Source organism: Pyrgilauda ruficollis, unplaced genomic scaffold (assembly GCF_017590135.1).
Source record: "Pyrgilauda ruficollis isolate IOZ18807 unplaced genomic scaffold, ASM1759013v1 scaffold97, whole genome shotgun sequence".
In the NCBI taxonomy this organism is placed as follows: domain Eukaryota; kingdom Metazoa; phylum Chordata; class Aves; order Passeriformes; family Passeridae; genus Pyrgilauda; species Pyrgilauda ruficollis.
In genome coordinates, this window is record NW_024531821.1 from 1,589,024 (window position 1) to 1,599,928 (window position 10,905).

The 10,905-nt window shown below is 45.2% G+C and overlaps 1 protein-coding gene across 1 annotated transcript in view; it reads right to left on the reverse strand.

Moving 5' to 3' along the window:
* Nucleotides 1-9,257, reverse strand: part of ERGIC1 (endoplasmic reticulum-golgi intermediate compartment 1) — a 56,995-nt gene extending 47,738 nt beyond the window's left edge. The window contains exon 1 of the mRNA XM_041489866.1: nucleotides 9,058-9,257. Within this exon, the coding sequence (XP_041345800.1) occupies nucleotides 9,058-9,215 (158 nt within the window). The 5' untranslated portion in view covers nucleotides 9,216-9,257. The remainder of the gene's footprint in view (nucleotides 1-9,057) is intronic.
* Between the last annotated feature and the right edge of the window lie 1,648 nt (nucleotides 9,258-10,905).

Consider the following 10,905-nt stretch of genomic DNA (forward strand, 5'->3'; position numbering starts at 1 on the left):
AGCCCAGCTTGGTTCAGTACCAGGGCTGTGCCTGGAGAGCAGTTTGTGAACAGTCCTGATGGTTTGGGGAATTGGGACACAAACTTTGAAGCGTGTGCAAAGTAAGATAAGTGAGATCCTGCTAATCGCAGTTTCACACAGAAAATAAACACTGAATACACAAACACCAAAGCTTGGCCCCGAGTGTGAGCTGGAGATGCAAATACAGATTCAAAGCCGGACCAAGAAGCCGATACTTGTAAATACCAAGGAGTTATTAACACATTTTATAAGATTAACACCTCCATAACAGCAGATAAATTACACGCCTAATTAAGCAATCGGCCATTCCTCATTTACACACAATGGAACATTAACACACACACACTGCACAACCTGGGCTTTACTGGACAAACTCTCAGGGCTTCAGAATTACATGGGAAACTGGCTAATCCTCAATTACTTTGAGCAAGCTCAGATATGAGAAGGACCAGACAGGGAGGTAGAGGGGCTGATGGAGTTTTAAACCAGTTTATCTGGACTGCAAGCAGGTGAAGACTGCAATTTCTCAAATGCTGTATGACTGACTTCTCACTCCCAACATCACAGCAGTTTTCAAAGCAAACAGGATTTTTTTCTGACCTGCTGGCTCTCCACACTCACAAACCCAGGAGTGAAATGTAGGAATATGTTTCCTTGCCAGCCAGCTCCTCCCTCTTAATTCCAGTTCCAAGAACATAATGAAACCAAGAGAGGAAGTGTCTGAAACAAGGAGGAGTACTGAGAACAAGAAAACAAGGTTAGGCCAGGAGGACTGTCATTAATTATATAATCCAGCCTTTGGGTAACTGGACATTTAGGGAAAGGGGCTGGGAGAACCTTGGAGGCTCCAGCCTGAGCACATTATGTCATCTGGCCTGCTGGTTACTTAGCAGGTACAGGATCTGCATAGGGACAGAAAAACAAACCCATTTATTTCTAGGACAAAACACCCTCAATCCTCACAGCAGCTGCTGAAAAAAAGGCACAAAAATTCATACATTCTGCTCCCACTTAGATTGATTCCAGTTCTCCTTTTTCCTCCCTTCTGCCTGCTCTGTGGTTCTATTATGCTGTCCTGCAGAACACCTTTTTGTCAACCACGTGCCAAATTTTGTGGTTTTATTCTTCCAGCGCATATCAAGCTTGTTCTCTCAGGAGTATACTCCGTAATTGTATTGCTGCAATATGCCAAAAGTGCAACTATTTTAGGTGACACTGAAGGATGGAAGACAGGAAGCGGTACATCACTTTTCTTTTTCCTTCCAAATAAAATGTTAGGCTCAAACACATTCCAAAGGCAATCAGGAGGAGGAGGAAAGTACAATCTCAAATACTCAAAGGTGGAGTCTTGCCAGCAAGCATTTTATTTCCTTTTAGGCAGTGAAGCAGGTGTCAAAATGAAGGATGGAAGAGAAATGTATTTTTAATAAAGTGAGCAAATTACACTTTGCTTCATCAAAACAGGAAAAAAGTGTCATGAAGAAAAAATGCTCAAGTAAGGGGACTGGTATTTAAAGGGATCCAGCCCTTTGCTGGACTGTAAGAGCCATTGTACTCCTGAGTGGGAGCAGCATTTTCTGGAGAACAGACACAACGGGGAAGAGCATTAAACATATATGGCTGCTCCCCAAACCAAGCAGATTGTTCAGATACTTGAATGCCATAAACTGACTGGAACCTTCCTGTCCCAGAGCCTTCAACTTAAGAGATTCTGGTTCCTGCAGCTCTCCAGCACTTCCACCCTTCATGATGCCCTTGGTCCTGAACATTTCTCCTTTTCCCAATGGGACACCTGCCAGCTCAGGGTCGTCAACCTCCTGCCACATTCCATTCCCACACACAAACAAAAATCCTGATCTGCAGCAGACACTGAACAAAATTCAAAGCTGGACTGCGATTTCCAATAATCTACCTGCACACAACCAAAGAGCTGTGGAAAAAAAGAGCTGTACCATAGTCTTTCCCACGGCTTCCAGATATCACAAAACACTAAGGCTCTGCTGCTGCCTTGCACTGCTGAACACCTTGAAACAAGATCTGGGAAGAATTATTTTAGCATCAGAAAGCAGCAGGTTTTATTTGGAGAAGCTGCTTTCTGGTTTAAGTCCCAGCTGCGCTTGCTCAGCACAAAAATCAGAGATTGGTACAAAAGAGCATAAACAAATATAACATCTGGGGAATCAAGAAAAAATGGGGAGAGAGGGATATGTAAAGGAAACAACTCCATATTCATAAGGCTTCCCTCAAAAGCACACAGGCCAATCCATACCTACTGCAGAGAGATTTCTCCAAATCAGTAAGAGAAACTGATTTTAATCCCATACAAGGGATTAAAATATATTGTACTCTTCCAGAATATCAGTAACTCTGCAGTGACCAGCTCAGGTTCTCCTATTTAAATTCCAATCCAAGACGACAAGAATTTCTGTACAAGCTTCTACAACTCAGTCCTGGTTTTTATTTGCATGTAAGTGTGTTACCTACAAGCAAGTACAACTCTTCTGCATTGCCTGCCTTCCAAGTCAAGTCCCTGGTTTGGTACAATTTCCAAGAAATATCTGTATGGATGCCCACTAAAAAAACAACTGGTACAGACTCAAGAGCTGCAACTTGCAGGTTTACCACTGGTTTTTGGTCCAGATATAACCTGTTATAATGCAGCAGCCCCATTCAGATTTCAGTGCTGGGTCACGTTTCATTTAGAATGCCAAGAGCTGCAACTTGCAGGTTTACCACTGGTTTTTGGTCCAGATATAACCTGTTATAATGCAGCAGCCCCATTCAGATTTCAGTGCAGCTGGGTCACGTTTCATTTAGAATTACACAGAATCCAAGCAAGGCTCAAAGACTTCCCCTTTCTCAGAAAACAAGGTCACATTTACATTACTGATGTTTTAGGGGACACACAGTGGTCTGCAGAGAGGGACAGTTGGGAAGCCAGGTGATCTGCTTTAGGATATAATTAAATAAACACTAAGGAATCACGACCTGAAATCCTGTCAGCAGTAATACTGGCCTGCATGTTTTAACACAGCATTTTGAAGGCTCTTCTATTACATGCTAATCTTTCTGGCTTCTCTGAATTAAACTAAATACATTTCATTTGGAAACATCCTTCAGAAAAAACAAACAGAAAAGCAAACATCCAAACACACACAATTCAGTGAGTTGCACTGACCAACTACATCTTGTGTGTGTGTCTGCCATGATTACTACTGAAATATGCAGACATTTCAGTATAAAGAAGATTTACTACTAAAATACTCAGGCATTTCAGCATAAGGAAGATTTTGCAGATTGTGGCAAGGCTGTGGTTAATTTTTTGGCAGACCAAGTTTTCCATTTCGAGAGCAGCTGGCTCTGTACAGGAATACCTAGACATCACTTCAGGGCTTGTGCTTGGACAGAAGACAAGAAAAACAGATGATTCCCCACTTCTTCCTTCATTGCAAGACTATTCTTTCCTCACCACCTCCACCATTTGAACTACATGCCTAAAAAATACACCAGCACACTTCAAAACACAATCTGAACAACGTCCGCAGTTCCCAGTCCAGGCTGGTGGCATTGCTTCAGCTCTGTTTACAGTGTGATTCAGTCATTTTCACAGCAATGAACTATGATGGCATGAAGGAAGCATCTGTGTCACCAAGGACTGAACAAAGGAGGACAGTTAAAGTTCAGAAGGAACAATGCAAAACTTTCCTACAAAGCCAGACTTTAATATTTCCCTACTTACTCAGGCAAAAAAATCTCCACTCCACTGATATTTTGAGAGAAATGATGCACTAGGGACACTTAGAAAGAAATATTTACATACATGCACACCATGTATAATCAGTTATTTGTGGCACAAACATCAATAGACTCTGTCTGTACAGCTCTGCCTGCCCATCTGACTGCTGTGACTGCAGAATAATTTCTCAGGTGCCCTCAAAGGGCTATTGTTGAGCCAAAGTTAGTCATGGCACTGCTTGGCACCCAAATCCACGTTGGTCATTACGTAAGGTGGCAGCAATACCACTTGGAAGGGTTGTTTACCAGTGGCATTGCACAATGTGAACTGGAACAGGCTCCAGACGTGGCTGCAGGTGGGGATGGAAATGCAGCTACTGCTGAAATGAGCTCAGTTTGTCAGAGCATGCTGCCAGTAATGCCAAGGTCGTGGGGTTGGACTCGATGATCCTTGTGGGTCCCTTCCAACAGAGAATATTCTGTCATTTTGTAATTCTGTATATCTGTAACTACCCAGACCAGAGCGGTGCTATGGCTCCTAGACATTAATTTAGGAAGTGATGGCTACCAGCTCAATCACATACAGGAATTAATATTTTGGACAAAATCATTGCAACCTTCCTGCTCTTAGCAAAGGGAGTATGTTTGGGTTTAAATTAGACCTAAGGGTTGTGATGGGGAATGGACAGAGTGATGCTCACACCTGTGACCTGGCACAGTTGTGAAATCGATTCCTGCCCAGATTAATGAGCACAAACCAGGGCATTTTAGGTGATTTTGATTCTACAGAGAAAAATCTTTTCCAAACTAAGCACCCCTCAGACACCTCCTCATTCACTTGTTAAGGCAAATAACTTGATTTTAGTCTTCAGGTTTCTGAAAAGAAGGAACAGAACAGTTTTTCATGGTCCCCTCATTTTTCTTTTGGTCAGGAATCGATTTCACAGCTGTGCCCAGTCACAAGTGTGAGCATCAGTTTGCTATTCACCATCACAACCCTTAGGTCTAATTTAAACCCAAACATACTCCCTTTGCTAAGAGCAGGAAGGTTGGAGTGTGTCAGCTTTGGTTAAGACTGAACAATTTGATTTAAAAGAAAACCTTCAGGAACTAAAGCAAAGACCTGCCTGTGTCCCAAAACAATAAAAGTGATCCATAGGTCTGAATCAGCACACCCACACTAAAATACCATTTATCACAGACATGCCAAAGAACAGCTGACAGTGGGAGCCTGTGCAGATGGAATAAAAGTTTTTGCCTTTTACTGTAGGTCAGCATTTAAATCTAAATCCTTTCTAAGCCTGGCTCCTTTCCCATGACCTCCAAAATCCGGGTACAGCACATTGTTACTTTGTACAGGTTATCACATTGTGAAAAAAAAACCAACCAAACCCCAAAACCAAACAAGGAACAATAAAAAACCCTAATGAAAGCACCACAATGATTAACAGTGGGAAATAAATTCTGAATTTCTCAATTAAACATAAAAAAAAGGATTCGCAGATATTCGCCCCTCTGTGTGAAACACCTGGCCTGGGCACAACTGTGAATTACCCAAGATTAGAACAAAAACTTGATTTCAGAGTGGTCTATTTTAATTTTTCTCAGTGTAACCAACTAAAGTGAGCAAGATGGTTCAGGAGTTTCAGTATCTTACAAACCCATCAGTAACTCTTCCATGCAGATAGGCAGGTGCAAAGAACGCCACCAGAGTCAAGAGAATTTGCAGCAATGCTTCTCCTCACCTTGTCCTCCTCCACTACAGGGGAGTCACTTCATTCTTACAGCTGTAATTCTCATTTTTATTTGTGTCATTCTCAACACCTGAGCAGTCTGGAGTCCCAGCACCAGCTCAGCCTCCTGTTAATAGGATCACACAACATGTGGGATCCCTTCTGGCTGGCTCTCAATCCCCACTCAAGATGACCCAGGCTTAAAGTTTAATCTAATTATGATTTGAACCATCCTCAGAGGCTGCCAATGTGCAGGTGACACCAGATCTTAAAGGCTCCAAGGGGAAATACCCTTTCAGCTCCAGTGAGAGAACTCAAAATCCCCCATCAAACACATCCAAAGCTGCTTTGCTGACACAAGTTCTAAAAACCAGGACATGGGCAAGAAGGGAAAAATCTGTCTCTGTCTTTCAGCCAAATGGGTGTTAAAAAAATAGGAAAGAACCAGGCCTGCAGGAAATACAAACTGATTTAGTAGTTCTGTAGGAGGGCTGGGTTCTTGTGACATGCACTGAACAGACCTGTACTGAAGGCTCCAATCTGGAAGCTGAAAACTTGGTTCTGTACCAACATCACAGCAGGACTGGGGGGATTAGTCTGAATTAAATGCTTTGAAAAATGAAAAGCATGAGGTAAATACTGAGTATTATTAAAACCCTAAAGATACTTGACAGAATAATTATTATTCATGTGAGATTACTGTGAAAATATTGGTTTATTTAAGAATTAACTGAAGTGTGTATTAGGAAAGGGAACCACTGATAAGCCAAAAAAACAGAAGTCCTACAGAAAAAAAAATTGTACAAAAAAGTATAAGTAACAAACCAAGCTACTTCCATACCAGACTGAGTGATGGAGACAACGTCCAAGAAAGATTCTTAAGCAATTTTGGTTCTTCAATCTAGCTAAGTTTAAGACAGAGCAAAGAGATTTAGTCCCATGGAAGTAAATGATTTCTTTGACTTTTAGTTGGTGAAGAACAGGGACATTTTTGGTCCTGGGCTGTTTTAATCACTTGTCATTTGTGTCTCCATCATCTCCAGATGAGGTTTGGGCAACTTCTCCTAGAGCTATTTTGTGTGGAAACAGCTCAAAGCCAAAACTTGCAGCTGCTCTACAATGCCCCTGTCTACACCTGGTGCCAGCTCTCAACATCCTGCCACCCGAAAATACCAAAAATAAAGCTCTAAGAGAGGGAAGAATACAAAACCAACAAAACCTTGCCTTCCCAAATGTCCTTGGCAGAGCAGCTAAGGCCAGAACTCCTTCAGATGCAATGTGAAATGTGTGGCCTCCAGAAGAACACAACACCTTTCCACATGGAATTCTGCACTCTAGAAGATATGCAGGGGCATTTCTAAAAGTTTCTTAACAATCCAAACCCCTGGTCACACACAGGCATGTAAAAGGCAGGGTACCAAACTGTACCTGCCAAAGGGAGCATCCTGCTGAAATCCCTGAGAGAAAATCCTTGAAATTTACATGGTGAAAATGTCATTTCTTCATTCAGAAACTTACTCAAGGTGGTGACCTTTTTTCTCCAAAAGCCTTGTATTGCACCTTCTAGAGTTGTCAGGAAGTACCTGTGTGGTTTTTTTAACGTGTGCATCATACTTTACCTACAACAGTAAAATTTTCCAGCCTCAGCAGATTTTGTTCCACTGCCTGCACTATGAACAAAACCCACAACAGCTAAAAAGGGCTCTAACCTTTGCAAACCTTTTGGTCCTGCACTCTGTTCATGCTTCTAAAGCAGGAAAGTGGTTTGCTGCACGTGACAATAGCTCCTCTGTACTTTAGATAGGAAATTCCTGTTATCAATGGCAGCTTTTGAAAAATTCATCCTTGCAGAAAAGCTGAAGTTCAGTGAGCTTACGTTATTTGAGAAAGAGCTTTGAAGTGTCTATTTCTAATCCTCCACTCTGAATGACAAAGAAGTTATTTGCAATTGTGAATCTTTAAAATGCAGATCTGAACTGATGTCTGTTTTTGTAACTCATTAACACAAACCCTGCTATTCAGCTTTTACTGAACATCTTTTTTCCATTCCAAAGTGAAGCACTAGTGCTGTCTCTTAAGATGATTATGCTCTTGGTGAGCCAGTGTTTCCACATGCATATTCTGAGACCCAACAGAAATTACATTTTCAAAGACATCAGAAATAACATTTTCTTTATCTGCTATTACAAAGTGACAGCCACAGCCCAGGATCTCTTATTGTTCATGTATTTTACAAGTCTGAAAATGGATGGCAATAGGATTCGCAGCTGGCAGAATGTCTCCAAAGAAGAGTTTTTCTATCAAATTTTACACAAAAGCAGAAATGAGGCTCTGGGCCCCGGATCCCACATGATCCAGCAGATGCTGTTTCCAGCTTCAGCAAGTTTTCATTCAGAAGCAACTGCCTCCATGTTCAACAATGCCCCATGGATCACACAAGATCCTGTTAGCCTGTATAAATGAGAGGCCTGGTTTAGAATTACAGCAAAAATATAATAAAACACTGCACTATCACCATTTCCTATCTCAAAGGGGTGCACATGTAGAAGTCATGATGATCCTACCTGGAAAGGACTGTAGTTAACTGCATATTCCCAAAAATGTATGAATTTTTATTGCACTATTCATGTTGTAGTAAAATCTGTATTAGAAAACTCATCTGTGCATCTTCCCCTTGACATCTCTGAAGTTAGAAAGATGCAAATTATTGGTTCAAGAACAGCTTGAAAATGAACCTGCAGCTTCTATTTTGGCTCCAGTGAAGTCAGAGGGATCTTTTTCACTTCTGCTTTGGCACCTGACACTGCCTCCAATAGCCCATGGGAAGAAGGAGCCACATGGAAAGGCCAATCCTGTAACTCGCACCTGCTCAAAATGGCAAAACCAGAGGTGGAGGCGTCGATGTTGGCTCCCAGCCATCAGACACGTGGCACAGCTTTGGCACATGGAGCCTGGCTGCAAAGAGTGACCCCTTAAAGATGCTCTGGGAGCTCCACCCTCAGCAGTGACCCCTCAAGCCACTGTGGGAGCCCCACTGTGATCTCCTAAAGCTGCTGTGGGGACCCCACTAAAAGAAATGACCCTCTGAAGCTGCTGTGGAACCCCACTGTAAGGATTGATGCCCTAAAGCTGCCATGGGAGCTGCACCATGACCTTCTAAAGGTGCTGCAGGAGCCCCACCACAAACAGTGACCCCTCTCACAAAAAGTGAGACCCCAGACCCCTGCGGGAGGAGCAGCAGCCCAGCACCTCCACCCCAACACCCGCATCCATCACCCCGCAGGTCCTGCTGCTCCTTGTGTCCTGCCCAGGCAACCCAAACTGCACACACCCCCTTGGGCTGGATGGAACCGCATTATGGAGCTGGGCACAGCCTCCCCTATCCCTTCCCTGCGCACAGTCCGTCCGTCCGTCCGTCCATCCATCCATCCATCCATGCATCCATCCATCCATCCATCCATCCATCCGCCCATCCCACGCGCACCCGCGGGCGGGGAGCAGCGCGGGGCGGCGGCGGGCGGTCCCCGCGGGGCGGGCGGGCTCTGTCGCGACTCTCGGCGACACTCACCTCCTGAAGTCAAAGGGCATGGTGCTGGCGGTGCTGGTGGCGGGCGGGCTGCGGGCGCCGCCGCCCCCGGCCCCGGCTGTGGCCTCGCTGCCGGCGGCTGCAGGGCCAGGAAGTGACGGCCCCGGCCCCGGCCCCGGCGCCGCGCAGCCCCAGCCCATTGGGCGGCCGGGCCGGCCGGGGCTTCCGCCGCCGGGTTACGGATCGGCGGCACCGCGCTCAGGGATCCGGGATCCGGGATGCGGGGTGAGGGATGCGGGATGCGGGATGCGGGCGGCCCCAAGCCCCGCGGGGCTCCCGCACTTTGCGGGGTCCGCTCGGCGCTCGCCGTGCTCCGCTCAGCCCCGCGGCTCTCAGGGCGCTGGCAGCACGGAATTACGGAGTTATTTCGGTTGGAAGAGAGATCTAGGATCAGCGAGTCCCAGCTCCAGCTCCCTCAGCCTCTCCTGGGGCTCCAGACTGGAGTGTGGAGGTGTTTCAGGCTTTGTCCAGCATCTTTGGCACTCAGCATCGCAGGAATACCAGCGTGTGTCAGGGGCTGTGTCTGCAGACAGGGCAAGGTCCCTCCAAGTGCCTTCAAAGGAAGGAAAAGCACACACTCCTCCATCCCTGGGCACCCTTTAAGTTTAGCTTAAATATTAGGAAGAAATTCTTCCCTGTGAGGGTGGGCAGGCCCTGGCACAGGGTGCCCAGAGCAGCTGTGGCTGCCCCTGGATCCCTGGCAGTGCCCAAGGCCAGGCTGGACAGGGCTGGGAGTGCCTTCAAAGGAAGGAAAAGCACACACTCCTCCATCCCTGGGCACCCTTTAAGTTTAGCTTAAATATTAGGAAGAAATTCTTCCCTGTGAGGGTGGGCAGGCCCTGGCACAGGGTGCCCAGAGCAGCTGTGGCTGCCCCTGGATCCCTGGCAGTGCCCAATTCCAGGCTGGACAGGGCTGGGAGCACCTGGGACAGAGGAAGCTGTCCCTGCCATGGCAGGAGTGGCACTGGATGATCTTCAAGCTCCCTTCCAACCCAAACCATTCCATGATTCTATGATAAGCTCCTTTAAGGGCCAGCACAGCTCTTTCACCTGCTCTTGGAAATCTTTTTTTTTTGGTGCAATTTTACTGGAGACAAGGGATTAAAGTTAGAGAAAGCTCCCCATTCGTTAGATGAGGCATTTCCCCAGTCTTTTCATTTTTCCTGCATGCCTTTTTCTGGCTGCATCCCTGGCAGGTTCAGTGCAGTGCACGAGGTTAATCCTGTCCTGTTCCATGCACCATCCCTGTTTCCATAATTGTGTCACCAGTTAACAATATCCCTCAGGGATGCTTTGCTGCAGGTAGTGTGGCTGCTGCTGTGTTCAGAATCGCTGTCACTCTCATGCAGTGCAGGTTACACTGCACTGCAGGAACAAAATACAACTATTCGTGCCTTTAAGTCTAAAAGCAGGGCAAGAGAAAGAGTGAAATGACAGCAGTCTGAGTATGCAGTATACTGCATTTCTAATTGATTCTCTACCCTTCTTCCTCCTTCTGCTGTCATCATTCCTTTACTTAGAGATGCACATCTGTCCATTTTTTTTCCCCTTCACACAGAAACTAGGCCCATACCTGGTTAAAAAAAAAAATTCAAATTGAAACAAGCAGGGGAAAACTACTGAAGAGACAGAGCTGTTAATCGATACCATTTTCATTCAAAGAAAGAGATAATAATTCATGCTGGGAATATGAAAAACTGAACTGGAGGAATCCCAAGTATGAGATAACACAGCATTATCCCCCAGAAGCCCCCAGGGAATAGGTGAAAATACCTAATTGGTTTTTGGGGGTATTTTTTTGATCTCAGACACCTAAATTATCCGACTGCA